At 44.0% G+C, this 23357-nt stretch overlaps 1 protein-coding gene across 1 annotated transcript in view; it reads left to right on the top strand.

Annotated features, from left to right (window-relative positions):
• The first annotated feature begins 1247 nt into the window (after window positions 1–1247).
• The window catches only part of LOC139547959 (protocadherin-16-like), a 210539-nt gene continuing 188429 nt past the window's right edge, over window positions 1248–23357 (top strand). The window contains exons 1-2 of the mRNA XM_071357191.1: window positions 1248–1671; window positions 21503–23338. Of these exons, the coding sequence (XP_071213292.1) occupies window positions 21524–23338 (1815 nt within the window). The 5' untranslated portion in view covers window positions 1248–1671; window positions 21503–21523. The remainder of the gene's footprint in view (window positions 1672–21502; window positions 23339–23357) is intronic.

The following is a 23357-nucleotide window of genomic DNA, read 5'->3' as shown; positions in this document are numbered from 1 at the left end:
GGGTGCCATTTTGGATGCATATGACTGGAGCTGTAACATGCTCCTCTCAACCAAGCAGTCGCCAGATGGAGAGAAGAACAGGGCTCGGTGACAAGACTCTAACATGATTAGAGATTAGACGCAAGGTTGCGTCCCAAATAGCACCCTATTCCCTTGGTAGTGCACTACTTTAGACCAGTAGTGTCACGTTCTGACCTTTATTTCCTTTGTTTTTGTCTTTATTTAGTATGGTCAGGGCGTGAGTTGGGGTGGGCAGTCTTTGTTTGTTTATCTATGTTTTTCTATTTCTGTGTTTGGCCTGATATGGTTCTCAATCAGAGGCAGGTGTTAGTCATTGTCTCTGATTGGGAACCATATTTAGGTAGCCTGTTTTGTGTTGGGTTTTGTGGGTGGTTGTTTTCAGTCGTTTTTGTGTGTCTGCTGCACCAGATAGAACTGTTTCGGTTGTCACTTTTGTTGTTTTGTATTTTGAGTGTTCACCTTTATTAAAACAAGATGAACAATTACCACGCTGCGCATTGGTCCTCCGATCCTTCTAACTTATCCTCCTCAGACGAGGAAAATGACAGCCGTTACAAGTAGTCCAATATATAAAGCATAGGGTGCCATTTGGGACATAACCCAGTAGTCTGGCTCTCTCTTCTCGCTGTTCTTTATTTTATAACAGGGCTGTGTCTGTCTGGGCATTCTACATATTCTATTGAAGTCCTTCACACCCTTTATTGTCTGAGAGGGAAAACCCTTCTGTTCTCATAACAATGTCAAACTTGTCATGGAGGTCTACTGTAGCATAGTTTTGGCATGGTCCAAATGCCCCTTTTCTTTTTCAGTGATGTTGTGTAATATTTGTTGATGACAAATATGTTGTTAATGACAAATATGTTGCTAATCAATTACATAATTGTGTTTCTGAAACATTGTTTTTACTTCACTATGCCAAAAAGGTCCTTTACCGAATACAGGTGGGTCAGAGTAGCCCAATCAGCTCATCACGTTTGAGATATTTAGAACCCAAAGACATTGTGATGATATACACTTCTCTTTTACATAGCTTGGTGGCACCAGAGTTCAGAATTCTCCACCTCTCCTCTCTTCTCCTCTGCTCTCTCCGTGGCATCTCTTTAGCACAGCGCTGTCAAACAACATAACCGTACACTTCTTCACTTGTTGAATACATTTGCCCAATCTGAAGGAGCGCCGTCCATAGCAATAGAGAGGTGTCGGGTTTCACTCCGTGCAAGGGGAGGCAGCAGCCGCAGCAGCTTTGCAACTAGACGCTCCAGTAACGGTTAGTGTGGATGCTGTCCCGATGCGGAGAAGTTGATAACGTTCTGACTACAAAATTGAAACCAAAGAAAGGAAACGTTCGCGGAAAAAGTTATTTTGAATTGCCTATCCCTCGTCATCTGACAAGGAGTAGGGTACAGAAGAAATCACAAGAGGAGGTTGCTGGAGGGAAAACGCATTCACCATCCAAAAGGATACTTTCTAAAGGATACCGCTTTGTCTTTCTGAAATGGATATAATTTAGTTTTTTTAAACTTTAATTTAGATTTTACTCTGTCTTTTTTACTCCACAAGGGATTTGTTTGAAGAAGCGACCGTTAATAGTTGGGATATTTGCTAACAGACGTGCGTGCGCTCAAAGAGGCAGAGAAGAAGCAGATGAATGTAAGTCCTTGTTGCGGTGTTTTACTACTGTCAAATGTCTGTCTCACCTCGCTAGCTGAAGACAACGTGGTAATAATTATACATTGTTGAGATACATTTGATACATTGTTGCGATACGTTCATACATTGTTATACATTGCACTAGTTGCATGGACGTTTTATTAGGCTAAAGCTTGAGAGTAAATCTTAGCATGGTTGTCATGTCCAGAATAGAGACTATTTTCAAGCTTGGAGGCTTTTAAAGCTGAATATTTTGTCTTGTTCTTTTTCTTCTTTTTAATACACTTTTTTTTAAACTATTTTGGGTCCAAAGTGCAAAAATAAGTTTTGTAGAATTGACTCCAGGAAATGAGTTTAAACATCTTTATTTGGGGTATTTGACACTGATATGTTATACAGTTATCACATTTACTCTCAATTAAATTTTTACACTTAAATTGATGTTTATTTGAGAAGTCAGCAGGACCTATGGACGGGACAGCTGTCAGTGATGTTTAGGTCTTGTCACATTATGTATAGGCTGATGATTATCCCGACCGGTGAAACTGCTATCGACAGGCAGGCAGAACGGTGGAACCGCTGCCTGAATAGTGATTCTCATTCTAACCCAAACCATCTGGCCCTGACAGAGTGCTCTCCTCTCCGCTGCTCTCTAACTCTGTGATTTTGCTTCCCTCTGTGGGGGCAAGCACTTATTTCAGACGGCATAACACTAGGCTACTGCTGCCAACTCTCCACGAGGGGGGAGCTTTAAGTCTTGGATGTAGAATGGAGAAAAAAAATATGCAGATGTGGGCAATTTAACAATAGGTCCTACATTATATTGCATTGTATGCGATAAAAGAGAACACGACGGCAATGTCCCCCTACCGCAGACTGTAGGATCTATAGCTCTAGCTGCGATACTAAACTCTAGCTTATCCTATTTCAACATTTTGAACTTAAAAAAAAAAACTTTCCAAGCAAAAACGAATTATGTAACAATGAATGACACATCGATAGAACTATATATTTCTAGCTGCCCTTGCTTTGCCAGTTAATATAATTTAAGACATTTTAAAAGAAGTCAAAGAGTCACACAACCACACACCACTAATATGATTATAACAAAAACACATCAAACCTTTAAAGCGATTGGTCATGGTTTCCCGAAATGATTGAGAAAGTAATATTATGTTATAGATTAGAATTCAAATCTGTGGTAGGCTACCCGTCATGGCCCATACTGTTTTAGAGCACATTTTCATTGGCAACGTCACCATAACCAACAGCATCAATCTCAAACAATTAGTTTAATAATACTCTCTCCACCAGTCAAATAATTCACTATGGTGTCACTCCACTGTATTTGGTGTCCTTCCCAAATGGCACCATATTCCCTATATAGTGCATTACTTTTGACCAGAGCCTACAGGTCTCATTTCATAGGCTCATAGCTCATATTCTCTGACCATAAAGCTCTGGTCTAAAGTAATGCACTAGATATGGGGAATAAGGTACCCTTCCGGACTCAGCCTCTATCTGTTAGTATGCTGGTTTCCATGGTGCTCCAGAGTCATCCTCCTTCTTTATCATCCTGGAGCACTGTCTGGAAGACCAGTATGCTGACGTTCCTCCCTTTTTTCTCTTTCTCTCTTCCCTCCTTCCCTCTCTCTCTTCCCTCCTTCCCTCTCTCTCTCCCCTCCTTCCCTCTCTCTCTCTCCACCCATTCATCAGTTAAAACACTATGTTGGAGTTTTCCCTCCTGGGTGTCAGTGTTGTGTCAAAGCTCCCTGCAACACGTTGTGTACCTATGTCACATCGTATCCATTTTGAGGGGAGGGCCAAGGCACATTCCTGGTCCTCATCGATAATAATAATAGTTGAGGTAACAATGACAGTCATTATCCCCCGCTGGAGAGGAATGCCAAATACATCTCCTATCAGTGAAGCTCCATGTGAGATAGATAGCTCATTGTATCATTTGGTGTTTTCTTATAGAAACAAGAGGGCATGCCAAAAGTCTGTGCTAGCTCACTGAGCTAAAGCCTACAGGATCTTTGGAGGCATGAGTGCTAGGTGCATCGTCTAAGAGTGCTTTGATGATGGGCCATTCATTTCCTGAATATGATTTTGCAAGCAGCCATTGGTTACATCTGATGTGTTCCAATCACAGGAGACTAAAGCCAAGGAAAGAGTTGTGCTAAAGCCAATCACAGTAGAGTGGCTGGACTGAGGAGAAAAACTGTATACAGTTTACAAAGAAAACAGTGATGGAAATTATGCAGAATTGTTGGATGAAACCGCAGCCGAAATCCTCGGAGGGGCTTTTATGACAATCCAATGATTATGTCATCAGTCAAGTCCCAGAAGATCCATGATGAAGTAATTATTTGACTCTATTTGCAGTGTGCCTGGGGTGATGATGAGGATGAAGGGTTTATAACATACTGTATGGAGGGGAATGAACACAACAGCATACCAGAGCCAAGACTTTCTAATTGATTTCCTGGTTGTTGTTTTTTACAGCCGTAACAGAGAAGTATATATCAACATCGTATCAAGGCTAACTACAGTAATAACAGAGGTATGCAGCTACATTGTACATCGAAAGTGTCCAGCTCAGTCTTTGATGGTCATATCTACTTTCTCTAGTCTTGGTCTGACATAGCAAAGCCAATCATTTATGGATGTTCTGGTTGTTTTTGTCAGGATTGTTGTAATAACACAGCCAGAGACTGACCAGGCAGGCCCTAGACTGCATCCCAAATGGCACATACTGTAGGTCCCGGTCAAAAGTAATGTACTAGATAGGGAATGGGTGCCATTTGTGACGCAGACCTTGTCTTGGCTCCTGTTACGGTTTGTCATAGTTTTACTGGCCCCTGGTACAGCAGAGCATGTTTCCCCCAAGACAGAGAGTCGTGGAGCATCTGCTCAGTAGACGAGTTGGCCAGTAGAGCCTTTGTGTCTCTGGACTGGCTTTCCCATCATGGACCAGGGTTGAGGGAGGTGTACAGTACACACACAAACACACGCACGCTAATGGTTTCAGGAGACTCTACCTACCTACAGTACCTACAGCTAGGTGTTTATAGGCCCATCATCGTCAGTGTTTCAGACACTTAGATTGAAGTTAAGATTAGACAATGATTTCACAAGGCATGATCTGCTTAGCATGTGTCTGTTATGATAGTATGACGCCAAACGTCTGTTAGTATGAACTATGAATGTTTGGTGGTAAGTTCATCTTTAGAACATCTACCTCTCCCAACATCAGCAAAACAAAGGAGTTGATGTTGACTTCAGGAAGCAGAGGAGGTAACATGCTCCGATTCACATCAATGGGACTGCAGTAGAGAGAGTCACGAGTTTTAAGTTCCTCTGTGTCCACATCACAGAGGACTTGTCATGGACCAACAACACCATCACCATCTTATCAAGAGGGCGCAAAGCATCTCTGCTTCCTAAGGTGGCTGAAGAAATGTGGCATGGTCCCTGGGTCCAGCGACAGTGTCCTGACCGGTTGTATCACGGCCTGGTACGGGAATTTCTCCTTCCATGACCTCAAGGCCCTCCAGCAGGTGGTGAAGACGGCCCAGTACATCACTGGGACCGTGCTCCCACCCATCCAGAAAATCTACTTGAAACGGTGCCTGAGGAAGACCCACAGCATCATCAAGGAATCCACACACCCCAGCCACGAGCTGTTCACTCCCTTACTGTTGGGCAGACTGTATCGGATCATGAGGTCTGATACCAACAGGCTCAGAGACAGTTTCAATCTACCATCCATCAGACTGCTGAACACTTGAACTGGACTGACCACCTGCTCTGATTCTCCACACCTTAGCACATATGCACTCACTCATGCACACACCTACACAGACATACACACACAGACACATACACTCATGCACACACACACACACACACACACACACACACCCACACCCACACAGACATACACACACAGACACATACACTCATGCACATACACACCCACACAGACATACACACACAGACACATACACTCATGCACACACCCACACAGACATACACACACAGACACATACACTCATGCTACACACATTACAACTGCTGCTACCAGACTATTATTATACTGCTTAGTTATTACACTGGCCTCCATCCCCCCTTCCCCCAAACACTTGTAAATATTGGACTATACATTGTGTATTATACTTATACTAAAATGTTTATTCTATTCTACTGAGCCATTTACTTTATGTTTGTATTCTTATATTTTATTGTTTATTGTTGTTGCATTGTCAAAAGGAACCTGCAAGTAAGCATTTCATTGGACGGTGTATACCATGTGTATACTGTACATATGACTAATACAACTTGAAACTGAAACTGAGAAGATGGTAGAAGATAAATAACAGACCTATCTAAGATGTCACAACAGATAACTTCGGTCAGTTGCATTGATCATCAGTTAGTATGACACAGTCTATTACTGTAGTATAAATTGCACAGTTTATATTTGATGACGAGATTAGTTCATCTTGTGATTGTGTTAAATTTATTTATTTATTTATTTTATTTTACCGTTATTTTACCAGGTAAGTTGACTGAGAACACGTTCTCATTTGCAGCAACGACCTGGGGAATAGTTACAGGGGAGAGGAGGGGGATGAATGAGCCAATTGTAAACTGGGGATTATTAGGTGACCGTGATGGTTGAGGGCCAGATTGGGAATTTAGCCAGGACACCGGGGTTAACACCCCTACTCTTACGATAAGTGCCATGGGATCTTTAATGACCTCAGAGAGTCAGGACACCCGTTTAACGTCCCATCCGAAAGACGGCACCCTACACAGAGCAGTGTCCCCAATCACTGCCCTGGGGCATTGGGATCTTTGTTTAGACCAGAGGAAAGAGTGCCTCCTACTGGCCCTCCAACACCACTTCCAGCAGCACCTGGTCTCCCATCCAGGGACTGACCAGGACCAACCCTGCTTAGCTTCAGAAGCAAGCCAGCAGTGGTATGCAGGGTGGTATGCTGCTGGTAAATAGGGATAATAACAGACCTATATGTTGACACATCAGATAACTGTAGTAATTGCTAGTTGCAGTTGAAGTGATACATACACTACCATTCAAAAGTTTGGGGTCACTTAGAAATGTCCTTGTTTTTGAAAGAAAAGCACATTTGATGTCCATCAAAATAACATCAAATTGTTCAGAAATACAGTGTAGACATTGTTAATGTTGTAAATTACTATTGTAGCTGGAAAAGCATCCCGGAGTCGCCTCTTCACTGTTGACGTTGAGACTGGTGTTTTGCGGGTACTATTTAATGAAGCTGCCAGTTGATGACTTGTGAGGCGTCTGTTTCTCAAACTAGACACTCTAATGTACTTGTCCTCTTGATCAGTTGTGCACCGGGGCCTCCCAATACTCTTTCTATTCTGGTTAAAGCCTGTTTGCGCTGTTCTGTGAAGGGAGTAGTACACAGCGTTGTACGAGATCTTCAATTTCTCTGTAATTTCTCGCATGGAATAGCCTTAATTTCTCAGAACAAGAATAGACTGACGAGTTTCAGAAGAAAGTTCTTTGTTTCTGGCAATTTTGAGCCTGTAATCGAACCCACAAATGCTTATGCTCCAGATACTCAATTAGTCAAAAGAAGGCCTTTTAAAATGATAAACTTGGATTAGCTAACACAACGTGCCATTGTAACACAGGAGTGATGTTGCTGATAATGGGCCTCTGTACGCCTATGTAAATATTCCATAAAAAATCTGCCGTTTCCAGCTACAATAGTCATTTACAAAATAGCCTCCAATACCCTACTCAATAAATTGGATGCAGTCTATCACAGTGCCATCCGTTTTGTCACCAAAGCCCCATATTATACCCACCACTGCGACCTGTATGCTCTCGTTGGCTGGCCCTCGCTTCATACTCGTCGCCAAACCCACTGGCTCCAGGTCATCTACAAGACCCTGCTAGGTAAAGTCCCCCCTTATCTCAGCTCGCTGGTCACCATAGCAGCACCCACCTGTAGCACGCGCTCCAGCAGGTATATCTCTCTGGTCACCCCCAAAACCAATTCTTCCTTTGGCCGCCTCTCCTTCCAGTTCTCTGCTGCCAATGACTGGAACGAACTACAAAAATCTCTGAAACTGGAAACACTTATCTCCCTCACTAGCTTTAAGCACCAGCTGTCAGAGCAGCTCACAGATTACTGCACCTGTACATAGCCCATTTATAATTTAGCCCAAACAACTACCTCTCCCCCTACTGTATTTATTTATTTATTTTGCTCCTTTGCACCCCATTATTTATATCTCTACTTTGCACATTCTTCCACTGCAAATCTACCAATCCAGTGTTTTACTTGCTATATTATATTTACTTCGCCACCATGGCCATTTTTTGTTGTTGTTGCCTTCACCTCCCTTATCTCACCTCATTTGCTCACATTGTATATAGACTTATTTTTCACTGTATTATTGACTGTATGTTTGTTTTACTCCATGTGTAACTCTGTGTTGTTGTATGCGTCGAACTGCTTTGCTTTATCTTGGCCAGGTCGCAATTGTAAATGAGAACTTGTTCTCAACTTGCCTACCTGGTTAAATAAAGGTGAAATAAAAAAATTAACAAAAAATAAATAATTGACAACATTAACAATGTCTACACTGTATTTCTGATCAAATTGATGTTATTTTAATGAACAAAAAAAGTGGCTTTTCTTTCAAAAACAAGGACATTTCTAAATGACCCCAAACTTTTGAACAGTAGTGTAGGTAGTCAATTTATGTGAAGTCTAAAGCAAGCTTGCTACTAACGGCACAGTAGGCCTTGTAGGGTTGACATGTGAGTCATTCATCTGAAAACAAAACCATACAAGTTGACCTCTACTCTCAGCTGTTACTGTATGTGGTCAGGAGCCAGCCTCCAGCTCCTCTTTCTGATAACTGTGCCCATGTGTTTCTAATGATGCAACCCCCCCAATACAGCCACGCCCACAGCAATATCAAATCTGACAGGATCATGTTCAAAGGCCTGAAGAGGAGCGCATGTTTTTCTCTGTTCGCTCGCACAGCGTCCTACACAAACACCCTAACCAACAAATACCGTAGGGAGGTCCGTCTGATTCTGTCTCCGTTCATGTGGGAAAGAGATGATCTTGCTTTTCCTGGACGTGTGTGTGTGTGTGTGTGTGTGTGTGTGTGTGTGTGTGTGTGTGTGTGTGTGTGTGTGTGTGTGTGTGTGTGTGTGTGTGTGTGTGTGTGTGTGTGTGTGTGTGTGTGTGTGGTGTGTGTGTGTGTGTGTGTCTGTGTGTGGTGTGAGTGTGAGTGTGTGTGCGTGTGTGTGTGGTGTGCGAATGTGCGTGTGAACGGAGGCGCCGTGTGTTTTTCCAATTCTCTGTGTGTTTGTTATGGCCAGGGGAGGGAGTGCATGGACAGCCAGGGAACACACAGCGCGCACATCAGAGCTCTGTGATGGGGATGGCTTCGTCTGGCCCCTTGACCTGCCCCTTCCCTGGCCCCTTGACCTTCCCCCTACTTGGCCCCTTGACCTGCCCCTTCCCCTGGCCCCTTGACCTGCCCCTTTCCCTGGCCCCTTGACCTGCCCCTTGACCTGCCCCTTTCCCTGGCCCCTTTCCCTGGCCCCTTGTCCTGCCCCTTCCCCTGGCCCCTTGACCTGCCTCTTGCCATGGCCCCTTGACCTGCCTCTTGCCATGGCCCCTTGACCTGCCCCTTAACCTGCCCCTTTCCCTGGCCCCTTGACCTGCCATTTTCCCTGGCCCCTTGACCTGCCCCTTTCCCTGGCCCCTTAACCTGGCCCCTTGACCTGCCCCTTTCCCTGGCCCCTTGACCTGCCCCTTTCCCTGGCCCCTTAACCTGCCCCTTTCCCTGGCCCCTTGACCTGCCCCTTTCCCTGGCCCCTTGACCTGCCCCTGTGGAAGCACTTTGTCTGCTGCCCAAATTGCACCCTATTTGTTTTATACTAGTGCACTACTTTTGGTCAGAAATAGTGCACTATAAAGGGAATAGGGTGTCATTTAGGACACATCCCTGACTCTCTGGTCTCCATTGCCACAGTATACAGAAATGTGGCACCTTCGAATGTGGCTCCAGACAGCTCTGTTTCAGCCGGGCCTCAATATACAGTATTCAGAGTGTTTGTGTAGTTTTACTTCATGCATGTCATGTTAATATCCATTCAGTCCGGATTAACAATTCACTCTGTGGTTTCCATTGTGGAGAGACTCTGGCGCCCCAATTTGCCCCATGCTCCCCTCCCAGCCAAACACTCGGCTCTTCAAGGCTCATAAGTTTTATTGGAATTAGCTGGTGTCTTGACATGGAATTTGAAGATCATTTTCAGGATTTGTGATCATACAGTCCTGGCTGGTGACTAGCTTTGATTATTCTGTGTCGGCATCCCAAATGGCACCCTATTGCATATATTGTATCCCAAATGGCACCCTATTGCCTACTGTATATGGTGCACTACTTTGACCAGAGCCCAATCAGCCCTAGTCAAAGTGTAGGGAATAGGGTGCCATTTGGAACATTGCCTGAGTGTGAAAGCTACACTGAGTTTAGACCTTCTGATAAAGCACGGTTCAGAAACAGACCTGTACTTAGTTGGAACAAAGTGTTTTGAAGAGATACGAGGATAATCGGGGGAATATCTTTGGACTTGTGCTTTGTCTAGCTTTACTTTTGTTTAACAGAAATATCTCTTATCAAACATCTGTTATGATGAGGTTCGAGTTTTTCCAAGATTAAAGGAAGTTAAATAAGATTAAGATTTACAAGATTAAATGAAGTTCTTATGAGTCTCATTGAGAATCTTATTCCCAAGCACTGCTTTACTTCTCCTAAATATTTCACTTTCTTCCTCTTTCCTATGAATTATTCACCAAACCTTGAACAAATATTGTATTTACAGAGATAAGCCTGTATCATATCTCAGTTATCTCTGTTATGTGATTGCAGCATTGAGAGGCTTGATCAGTAATAATTGCATGTTCTTACACTTGGAAGAATTGGACGCCTCTCAAGTCGTTGTCTGTTCGCACATTCTTACACTGACACCCCAACACACACACGATCGTGCACACACACACGCACACACCCCTACCTATATTTACAGTACTGTACATAGCTACCTCAATTACCTTGCACCCCTGCACATCGACTCAGTACTGTTTTTTTACTCTTTATTTTTATTCGGTATTCACTGTGTATTTATTCCTCGTGTCACTATTCAAATGTTTTATTTAAATGTTTATCTTATCTTTAACTCTTCATTGTTTGAAAAGTAAGTAAGCATTTCACTGTTAGTCTATACCTAAAATTTGATTTGAAATAGCACCCTGTTCCCTAAATAGTGTACTACTTTTGATCAGGGCACATAAGGTTCCCCATAGGGCTCTTGTCAAAAGTAGTGCACTATTTAGAGAATAGGATGCCATGTGGGACACAATCGTGGTTCAGGAGATGAAACAGGCTGGTAGTAGATGGACCATCTGGGATTGTTTCATCTGTGGGCAGCGCTGCTGTTCACTCTGTTTGACAGTGGCCTTTATTTCAGATTGTTTAGCTCTGAACTCTGGCACCCTTCTGTGACGTGGAGGCTCCGGCTAATGGAGGACGGCAGCAGCGTTTGTTTAGACAGATTATGTGTCTCAGATCTGCTTCCCAAATATTACCTTATTCCCTATTTAGTGCACTACTTTTGACCAGGGCTCGTCAAAAGTAGTGCTCTATGTAGAGAATAGGGTGCTATTTGGGACGCACACAGAATGTGACCCCTCTCCCACAGTAAAGACTCATTCTGCTTTCAGCGATGTGAAATCAATTGGTGCAAACAGGTTAATAACACTTAAAGGTTATTTAAAAAACCTGCTTTTATTTGAAAAATGAGGCATGTTTTCCATTCACAGTGCAGTCCAGAGCAGATATTGCGGCAGTTAACAAAGTAGCCGTGTCCATATTTTCTTTAGCCTTGAACTGGGCCATTTTCTATAATTAGGGGCCACATGTGCTCTCTGTGTGTGTGTGTGTGTGTGTGTGTGTGTGTGTGTGTGTGTGTGTGTGTGTGTGTGTGTGTGTGTGTGTGTGTGTGTGTGTGTGTGTGTGTGTGTGTGTGTGTGTGTGTGTGTGTGTGTGTGTGTGTGCGTGCGTGCGTGCGTGCGTGTGTGTGTCTGTGCATGCGCTCGGTAAGTGTGTTGCTCTGCTGTGAGATTAGACAGCAACAGTTGAGGATCACCTGCAAAAATAGGTGGTCATTATTTAACAGTACAGGTAATGTTCAAGACTGAATCAAGATACAAAATACATTGTTTATGAAAAATAGTAGACAAAAATACTTGGTTGAAAAACAATAAACCTAGTTGGCCAAAATAGTAATATTATCTTGAGGACAAAGGCTATGCCCACGAACTCACATATCTGAGTATAATATGTCAGAGCTATAGTAACAGCAAGGTCTGAACAGCTAACTTCCTACAATTCTACACATTTTGCCATGGGGCAAAGACAAACATTTGCAATTGTATAACTAATCATGCCATTCCACACATTTTGCCATGAGGCTGAGAGAAAATGTTGCTGTTTTAAAGCTAATTTCCTGCATTTCTACACATTATTGCCATGGGGCAGAGAGAAAAATGTACAGTTTTACAGCTACTCTCATGCTATTCTAGGGGCAGTAGGTAGCCTAGTGGTTAGAGTGTTGGGCTTGTAACTGAAAGGTTGCTAGATCAAATACCCAAGCTGACATGGTAAAAATCTGTTGTTCTGCCCCTGGACAAGGCAGTTAACCCACTGTTCCTAGGCCGTCACTGTAAATAAGAATTTGTTCTTAACTGACTAACCTGGTTAAAAATATTACATTCTGAGAAGAAATCCAAGTGTTACCTAAAATGCAGTTTCCATAGATAGAGCACTCACCTTTACATCTGTGCCATTATAGCATCTGTGACAGCATTGGCAGCGCCATTGATGCTACGACCCATAGGAATCCCCACCCAGTTGACTACTTTAAAATGGCGCCGACCATGCTAAAATTGCCTTTAGGCCACTAGAGGACTCTATCATTCTCTATGGCAGCCTCCTTGATTGAGGAGACTGAGCATCCTAAAAGGACCTGCCCTATCCTCTCTTTTAAACACATGCATCACCTACACAGGTACATTCTCAATAACAGTGATTAACACACTTGCAATGGCAATAGTATGGCACTCGTTTTACATAATAATGGGCAACAATTAGCATGTCAAATAATGACATAACACTAGAATTTACAATAAACAATGAAAACACCCCGAAACGGGAGAAACCAACTAATGAGCAGGGTTGGGTAGGTTACTTTCTAAATGTAATCTGTTACAGTTACTAGTTACCTGTCCAAAATTGTAATCAGTAATGTAATTTTTGGATGACCTAAAATCTGTAACGTAATCTGATTACATTCGGTTACTTTTAGATTACTTTCCCCTTAAGAGTCATTAGAAGACAAAAAAAATGTATGTTACCAATTGAATGACATCTATTGCAGGATAAATCAATGTTAAAGTTTACATAGCTGGCCATATACAGATGTAAAATGTTACTTTATGAGTTGGTTATGTAGGCTTCTTCTAACCCATCGCTTTCTACTACATATAATAATACGATTAAATTATATCTTTACATTTAAAAACAAAGTCTATCAGAATTCCAGTCATTCCGATAAATGTTATACCCCTTGATCTTCAAGAATAGGACTTGGAAATATGGAAGTATAGATTAGTCAAATTATTTTACCTGAGTATAACCCCGAAACTAAGGACTTATTAGCCAGCCCAAATGTCTGGTTTATGATTTTGTTGTCATGGAGGACTGATTGGGCTCATTGATTCGAGTTGAAAATAATGGTCTCTGACTTGTGGTCAGACTCGCTCAGGCGGAACAAATTTAAACTTGCACCTTTTTCCAATGCTGATTTGAAGAAATGCTGTCAATGCTCTCATTGAGAAAACAGAGGAGTGTCAAAGATTTTTTTCACCAACATCTGAATTTAAAAGTAACCCTCGAAGTAATCATCTATTTTTTCAGAAGTATCTGTAATCTGATTGCAATATTTTGGCTGGTAACGTAATGGATTCCAGTTACCATTTTTTTGTAATCCGTTACTCCCCAACCCTGCTAACGAGAGTGGCACAACCTAAAGCTGTAGGAAACCAGTTCAGCAGCCATGGTGAGTAGGCCTAGAGAAGTTGGTGATACCAAATAAAATAAATACAAACACTAAACATTTCTAAATAAATAAAATGAAAACCAGACTCTTGCTTTTGTGTTATTATATAATACAAAGCATAATGTTTGAATGAATATCAGGTTAGGAAATGTTTGTAGGCTACCAACAAATCTGAACATTTGTGCGGGGAAACTGAAGGGAAATGTCCCCACCTGGGAATAGCTCTCAGGCACATCATCACACTCGTTAAGTAATACCCAGTGATATACATTACTACATCAGAGGTAACATTTTATAAAGTTTGGGGTAGCTAAGTGTTGTTGGTGTAAGATAAGAGGCTCTAGCTAGAGGTTGATGAATGTAGGCTTTTATTTCTGCATAGTGCTTGATGCGGCCTCCAACTACTTCCTGCTAGTGATTCTGTGGGTGATTTGATTAGAGTAGGCCCAATTCTTCCAGAGTAAACATCTCCTGTGAACTCAGAGAGTTGGTCTGTTTAGCATATATGCCTACTAAGACCCAGAGACTATAGTAAAGCAGGAACCAGAAAAGTAAAGCTCTGTTAGAGAGAAAAACACTGCGTGTTCCAAATGACACACCTATTCCCTACATAGTACACTACTTTTGACCAGAGTCCTATGCACTATATTGGGAATAGGTCTGGTCAAAAGTAGTGCAGAGTATAGGGAATATAGTGCTAATACGTAGCCAGGACCTGCTGACACGCTTGGCTCAGTTGAGGGGATTTAAAGAGACCTGGGTTAAAACAAGCCTGACCATGTAAAACTGTAAACAAACGGAAACACAGTACATGAAGTATCAACATTAGTAGGGTTTTTGGGCAAAGTTCACACACACACACTAATGCTATTAGACATGATATGAGTATTGAGTCAGTGTTTTGTTAAATTGGTTGGTTTGAAAGGACACACAGTGCATTCGGAAAGTATTTTGTTACATTACAGCCTTATTCTAAAATGGATTAAATTGTTTTTCTCTCATCAATCTACACACAATACCCCATAATGACAAAGCAAAAACAGTTTTTTATGTTTTGTAAATGTATATAAAAAAGAATGAATATCACATTTACATAAATATTCAGACCCTTTACTCAGTACTTTGTTGAAGCAACTTTGGCAGCGATTACAGCCTTGAGTCTTCTTGGGTATGACGCTACAAGCTTGGCACACCTGAATTTGGGGAGTTTCTCCCATTCTTCTCTCCTCAAGCTCTGTCAGGTTGGATGGGAAGCATCACGGCACAACTATTTTCAGGTCTCTCCAGAGATGTTCGATCAGGTTCAAGTCTGGGCTCTGGCTGGGCCACTTAAGGACATTCAGGGATTTGCCCCGAAGCCACTCCTGCGTTGTCTTGGCTGTGTGCTTAGGGTCTTTGTCCTGTTGGAAGGTGAACCTTCGCCCCAGTCTGATGTCCTGAGAGCTCTGGAGCAGGTTTTCATCAAGCATCTCTCTGTACTTTGCTCCATCCATCTTTCCCTCGATCCTGACTAGTCTCCCAGTCCCTGTCGCTGAAAACATCCCCACAGCATGATGCTGCCACCACCATGCTTCACCGTAGGGAGGGTGCTTGGTATTCAGGCCAAAGAGTTGAATCTTGGTTTCATCAGACCAGAGAATCTTGTTTCTCATGGTCTGAGAGTCTTTAGGTGCCTTTTGGCAAACTCCAAGCGGGCTGTCATGTGCCTTTTACTGAGATGTGGCTTCCGACTGGCCACTCTACCATAAAGGTCTGATTGGTGGAGTGCTGCAGAGATGGTTGTCCTTCTGGAAGGTTTTCCAATCTCCACAGAGAAACTCTGGAGCTCTGTCAGAGTGACCATCGGGTTCTTGGTCACCTTCCTGACCAAGGTACTTCTCCCCCGATTGCTCAGTTTGGCCGAGGGGACAGATCTAGGAAGAGTCTTGGTGGTTCCAAACTTCTTTCATTTAAGAATGATGGATGCCACTGTGTTCTTGGGGACCTTCAATGCTGCAGAAATGTTTTGGTACCCTTCCCCAGATCTGTTCCTCGACACAATCCTGTCTCGGAGCTCTACGGACAATTCCTTCGACCTCATAGCTTGGTTTTTGCTCTGACATGCACTTTCAACTGTGGGACCTTATATAAACAGGTGTGTACCTTTCCAAATCATGTCCAATCAATTGAATTTACCACAGGTGGACTTCAATCAAGTTGTAGAAACATCTCAAGGATGATGAAAGAGGATGCACCTGAGCTCGATTTCAAGTCTCATAGCAAAGATTGATGAGGATTTGTATTTATTTAATTCATTTTAGAATGTGTTTATTTATTTTTATTTAACCTTTATTGAACTAGGCAAGTCAGTTAAGAACAAATTCTTATTTACAATGACGGCCTACCCTGGCCAAACCCTAACCCGGACTACGCTGGGCCAATTGTGCACCGCCCTATGGGACTCCCAATCACGGCCGGTTGTGATACAGCCTGGAATCTAACCAGGGTCTGTAGTGATGCCTCTAGCACTGAGATTCAGTACCTTAGACCGCTGTGCCACTCAGGAGCACCAGAATAATGCTGTAACGTAACAAAATGTGAAAAAAGTCAAGGGGTCTGAATACTTTCCCGAATGCACTATATGTAAGGTATTTTTCTTAGGTTAGGTCTCAAATGGCACCCTATTTCTTACATAGTGCAGTTTTTTTGACCAGGACCTGTACACTATATAGGGAATAAGGTGCTATTTGGGACACAACCTTAGTGATAAAGATGAAAGGGGGCCACTTTTAACTCTGGCTCTCTGTGCGCTTTGCTTGCCAACCTCTGTATTAGACCATCAACATCTTTATTACTGTACTCTGAAGTCGTGTGGTGCCAGACAGACTTCTCTTTCCCCAAGGCTCAGGCCTGTATTTCTTTCCTCCCATAAGGCTCCTAGCTGGCTCCTAACTGGCCTGTATTCTGGATTCCCCTTTGGCGTGTTTCAAAGCCCCTGGCAGCAGCATAGCTACATTGTCCCCCCTCTGCTCTCTCCCTCTGCTCTCTCCCTCTGCTCTCTCCCTCTGCTCTCTCCCTCTGCTCTCTCCCTCTGCTCTCTCCCTCTGCTCTCCAGACTACAGGGAGGGAGAAACATCTTTGATCAGCTAGGTAGCTCTCTGTTTGTCTAGCTAGCAGCTAGTAGAACCCAAACCCCTTATCCCTGCCAGTCAGCCAGTGGGGGAAACCATAAGTGTTTTCCACATACCATTATATATTTAATTGAGCATTTAGTAGAAGAATAAGGAACATTGTTAGAGCTATAAAGCCATAGTACTATGCTGAGTTAGTGTGTCGTTTGTGACTTTATGTTGGGCTTAATCTGGCTTCATACAGTTAGAGCTATAGTAGAGCTGTAGGACCCAGGCTGGTGGCTGGGCCTGCTAGATCTATTAGGCTGCAGCGGAGTGGTCCTCCAGCTGCAACACACACACACACACACACACACACACACACACACACACACACACACACACACACACACACACACACACACACACACACACACACACACACACACACACACACACACACACACACACACACACACACACACACACACACACACACACAACCAGACCAAGACCAGAGCCTGCATTAGTTCTGCCGTGGCATTCAAAGATTCCTGCCTCCTTAAAAGTCATAATTTGTGCCTTTGAAAAAACACCTAGAAGTCCTGCCTCAGCTTTGCTATAAAGTAAATCATTATTGCTTGAAAGTACTTCCTTGTTGGCAGCACAATGGAAATCTCTGTGGACTTGAATTTTACCTAATATATGGAGCAACTCCAGACTCTGCTATTAGTGGAGAATTAGTAGTGAAAGCTTTTAAAATCCTGGCCAACTAACATCGCTGTACCCCATTGTTGAGCTTCAGCTCTACAGTATAAACCATTGAGATTAGGTCTCTGGTCATAGTGCACCATGCAGGGAATAGGGTACCATTTGGGATGGAACATAGGCAACAGATACAGTGAACGGATCCATGTTGTAAACTGCTTCACTGTTTTAGCAAGCACTCAACTAGATTAAATTACAAGCCATGCAGAGATAAAGAAATGTGAAGAAAAGGGTTCAGCATGTCAAATTCAATATCTTAGCCACAGAAAGAGGGAAATAAACAGTACGCTACAACTTCATAACTCTGCTGTCTACACACAAAAACTGTCACAGAAGAATGCTCTGACTGTAGGTTTTCACCACAGAACTAGAATGAGTTCTGTTTTTATTTCATTCCAATTCCATGGTTTTCTTCTATCTTTAGTGTGTACTGTGTTTTTGTATGATGGCTCACAATCACGACTGACTGAAATTAGCCTTGGAATCCCATCTAGAGGAGGAACGCTTCCAGCACCCATGATTAGAGCCTAGCCAAGAGAGGAGAGAGGGGAAAAGAGGGAGGAGATGAGAGGAGAAGAGAGGAGGGGAGAGGGCAGACCGCAAGGAGCCCTACTCCTCTCCTCTTTCGCTCTCCACTCCTCTTGTTCTCCTCGCATCTGCTCTGCACTGTTCCCTCGCTCACTCTGTCACCACCACGGACCAGACACACACACACACACACACACACACACACACACACACACACACACACACACACACACACACACACACACACACACACACACACACACACACACACACACACACACACACACACACACACACACACGTACACACACGTACACACACACACACACACGTACACACACACACACACACACACACACACACACACACACACACACACACACACACACACACACACACACACACACACACACACACACACACACACACACACACACACAACACACAGATAGGCTACTCACACGCACGTATGTGCAAAGACACATATGCACACATACATGCATCCCACTTGCATGCACAAATCCACTTTCCAACATACATTCTCACATGTTCCTAGTTACTCACAGACACATACATGTAGTACTGTACAGTCTGAAGCAAGGATATTTCCCTCAATGTTACAGTACTGCCACTAGGGGGAGTCTGGTCGGCCTCGACTAATATTCTCCTACAGTAAAAAACTTGATTCCTCAACATATAATACAACTCCTGTTTTCATGTTCAGAGTTTTCCCGGAGAACATTGAAGTTGATTTTATCTTTGCAGGACAAAATATATTAGTTGTGAATTTGATTTAGTTAAACAGAACCACTGACAACTAGAAATTATCCTCTTGTTATGAGAAACAGACAATAATTACTTGTTTTCCCAGAGACACATTTAGTGGTTTTGGACTATTCTGCAGACGGTGACAGTCAGCTGTCAGACAGCCCACATTGCTTCATAGTGTCTCACAACAAATTACAAGTCATAAACAGTTGGGATATTCCCTGCCAAAACTGTGTTATCTATAATGTGAAACAGTGTCGTCGTCCCAAATGGCACCCTATTCCCTATATGGGCCCATAGGGCTCTGGTCAAAAGTAGGACACTATGCAGAGAATAGGGTGTCGTTTGGACATAACCGGTGTAATTGCTCCATTCCACAGTATGTCTTCTTCAGTGTTGTAGAAATCGTCTTTTTGTGTGGCAATCCATATCATCCTCATTCTCACGGTTACACTTTGTGGTTGTTCAAATGTAGTGCTCTCTTGGCTGTTATGTCTTAAATAATCAGAGAACTACAGAGAGAGTCAGGACTTACTGTTAAGGATGTCCCCCTGAACAGTTCACTGTACTATCAAAAGTTATTTCTGGCCCTTAGACCTCTGTTATGTATACATTAGAATATATCTGACAACTTTCCACAATTTCTGACTTCCACTTTTCCACCTTTTATGTCAAGAAATGCTCAGCTCAGAAAACAGAGATTTGGCCCCTTTTTCCCTTCATGCACTTTATTTAACAATATTTCTTTAAAGTATTCTTTGTTTTTATTCCATACAGAGCCACCATGGAGTTAACCATTGAGTCTTGTAAAAAGGTTAGACCCATCACAGAGACTAAGGCAATAGCAGAAAATGTGCTCTCAATATCTGCCAAATTTATGGATTTAGAATCACTTGTGCGTAGTGAAATATAGGTTACAGGAGCCAAGAAGACACTTTCACTTCTGACATAATTACCTGATTTGCCAAAGGTGTAATTTATGAAAGGCGGCTGACGGACATTTCAGAAGTTTCATGAACCGTTTTAAGGGCATATATCACAGGGAAATGGCAGGAGTTTTATGCTTTCAAAACACCACCTGTCTCCACTCAGCTTCCATTCTCCATTAAGACAGGGGAGTTTTACACCTCTCAAAACAAGTGGATAAAGTAGAGTGTTTTCTCTCTGTCGCTATAACACAGCTTTACTTTTTCGGGCCCTGGTTTACTCTCCACACATTGAGCTGGGGAGGACATTCCTCAAGTTAACATCCCCATAGAAATATGGACTCAGGGACCACTCAATATTGTAAAGAGCCTTTCAAACACGGTCCCTCTATAAGAGCTCACACCCAGTCTGTCTGTGAGTACTCGTCAACATTCTTGTAAATCCAGCAGTCTCGCCTTCCCCAGAATTGGTTTCATACAGGCAAACATATACCCTGGTTCAAGATGTGCATGTGCTTTAGCAAACTGTTTAAATACAGATGATTCACACACGCGCACACACACGCACACACGCACACACACACACACACAAACACACAAACACAGAGTAGCTCTAGAGGGTACTGTTACAGACCAGAGAGCCTGGCTGCATTTGGACTTGTCTCTGATTAGAACTGAATGTTGAGACCATAAACCGTCTCCCTCTGTGGTTCTAACTTACGCCTGCAGGAGATCTGGGTTCAAATACTATTAAAAATAATTTCAAATACTTTATCTTCACTTGATTAAGCTTGTCTGGCTTACTGGACCAATATAATTGTACTATAACTGCAAACCATGCCCACCTGCTATTCAAGGCAGGCTGGATCAAACACTCAAAGTATTTGAAAGATTTCAATCCCTGTGGTCTGGTCTGTGGTCTGGTCTGTGGTCTGTGGTCTGGTCTGTGGTCTGGTCTGTGGTCTGGTCTGTGGACTGGTCCGTGGGCTGGTCTGTGGGCTGGTCTGTGGTCTGGTCTGTGGTCTGGACAGTTCTCTAGTAAAGGAAGGGTTCTCTGTTATGCCAAAGGAACAAGGTGTTGACTTATTAGGTGAGTGGAGGGAGGGGATGAAAATGACGTGATGCAAGAGATCTATTATATGCACTGTGGTTGGGACCACAGCCTGTAGAGCATATGGAAAAACGGACCTTAAGGCATTTTCCTGAATTTTTACACAGCTCACCAAATATACAGAATAAGCCTGTACCCTTCCTTTGTTAAGCCAATAAAAAACACTCAGCTTTAGTTGCTGGATCAGGTTATAAGAGGAGCCAGGAATGTGTCCTGATTACATGACCTGACCAGGACAAACAGCGGAGAGGTTTTCTTGGGCTGACTCCCAAATGGCACCTTGTTTCCTACATAGTACACTACTGACTCTGGTCAAAAGAAGTGGACTATGTAGTGAATATGGTGCCAAATGGGATGCACACATTGTCAGGAAGTAACGATCAGTACGGCACACTCTAACATATTTTCCATCTCTCTGTGTCCCTCTCAGGTTTAGGAAGAAGCCATCAGAATGAAGACCGAGGCCAAGGGTTTGGGGCGGTCTGTGTCAAGGTCGCTGCAGGATGAGGGCCGGTGGAAACGAGGGGTCCTGCTGCTGGCCTATATCCTCCTGGAGCTGATCACCGTCCACTCTTCCACCCTCCTGGGGAACCTGGAGCTCCAGCTGGACGAGGAACAGCCAGCCGGGACCATCGTAGGGGACATCAGTGCTGGGTTACCGCCTGGCGTCACCGCAAGTCTTTACTTCATATCAGACCATGAGGGCACCGGGGTGGGGAGTGACCTGGACATAGATGAGAGCACGGGCATCATCAAGACAGCCAAGGTGTTGGACCATGAGCTGAGGGACCGGTACAACTTCATTGCAGTGACTATGACGGGCTTGACCATTGAAGTGACAATCACGGTGAATGACATCAATGACCACGCTCCCACGTTCCCCCGGAGGAGAGCGGCGTTCAAGATCCCGGAGATGACGGCAGTGGGAACCAGGTTCCCCCTAGAGCCGGCGGTGGATGGGGACAAGGGCCAACTGACTACCCAGGGATACCTCATCAAAGATGGGAACCCTGGCCAGGCTTTCCTCCTAGAGACCCGGAGAGGATCCAACCAGGTTCTCTATCTGGACCTGGTGGTCAACACTCTTCTGGACAGTGAGACCAGACCGTCTTATACTTTATCCCTGGAGGCGTTCGATGGAGGCTCCCCTAAGAGGACTGGTCAGATGGTGCTAGATGTGATGGTTCAAGATATCAACGACAACGCTCCAGTCTTCAACCAGAGTCGCTACCACGCCATTATCTCAGAGAATCTGCAGCCGGGTAGCAACATCCTCCAAGTCTTTGCCTCTGACGCTGACCAGGGAGACAATGGCCTGGTTCTCTATGAGATCAACCGCAGGCAGAGCGACCCGGAGCACTACTTCGTTATTGACTCGCGTATGGGTGTCATCACGCTCAACAAGCCGCTGGACTTTGAGATGCGGAGGGTCCACGAGCTTGTGGTCCAGGCGAGGGATAACGCCACGCAGCCTGAGGTTACCAACGCCTTCGTCACAATCCACGTCCGGGACTACAATGACAACCAGCCCACCATGACCATCATCTTCCTCAGCGAAGACGGTTCCCCACAGATCTCCGAGGGCGCCCAGCCTGGCCAGTACGTCGCACGCATCTCCGTCACCGACCCGGACTACGGAGAATACGCCAATGTCAACGTCTCCTTGGAAGGAGGGGACGGGAAGTTTGCCCTGACCACCAAGGACAACATCATCTACCTGATGTGTGTGGACCAGATCCTGGACCGAGAGGAGAGGGACACATACGAACTCAGGGTGATGGCTACAGACGCAGGCACCCCTCCTCTCAGGGCTGAGTCCTCCTTTACGATACAAGTCACTGACGTCAACGACAACCCTCCTCTGTTTGATCAGCAGGAGTACAGGCAGGCCATACCTGAGGTGGTGTTCCCAGGGAGCTTCGTATTGCAGGTCACGGCTAGAGACAATGACCAGGGGCCCAATGGAGACATCACATACAGCCTCCTCCAGGATGGCCAGGCCGGCCAGGATGAGAACCAGGCCCAGTGGTTCACCATCGACCCAGTAACAGGGATCATCACCACGCTCTCCCAGCTGGATTACGAGTCGCAGCCCAGGCCAAGTGTGACTGTGGTGGCTACAGACGGAGGGAGGCCTTCCCTGTCCTCCACAGCTCTGGTCCATGTGGTACTGCAAGATATTAATGACAACGAACCTGTGTTCGGTAGCAACTTCTACAACGTATCCATCAAGGAGAACACGGCTGCTGGGTCCTGCATCCTACAGGTAGGACATTGTATATTCT

The sequence above is a fragment of the Salvelinus alpinus genome, chromosome 21 (assembly GCF_045679555.1).
Source record: "Salvelinus alpinus chromosome 21, SLU_Salpinus.1, whole genome shotgun sequence".
NCBI classification, from domain to species: domain Eukaryota; kingdom Metazoa; phylum Chordata; class Actinopteri; order Salmoniformes; family Salmonidae; genus Salvelinus; species Salvelinus alpinus.
This window is presented reverse-complemented; position numbering and strand designations above follow the sequence as displayed.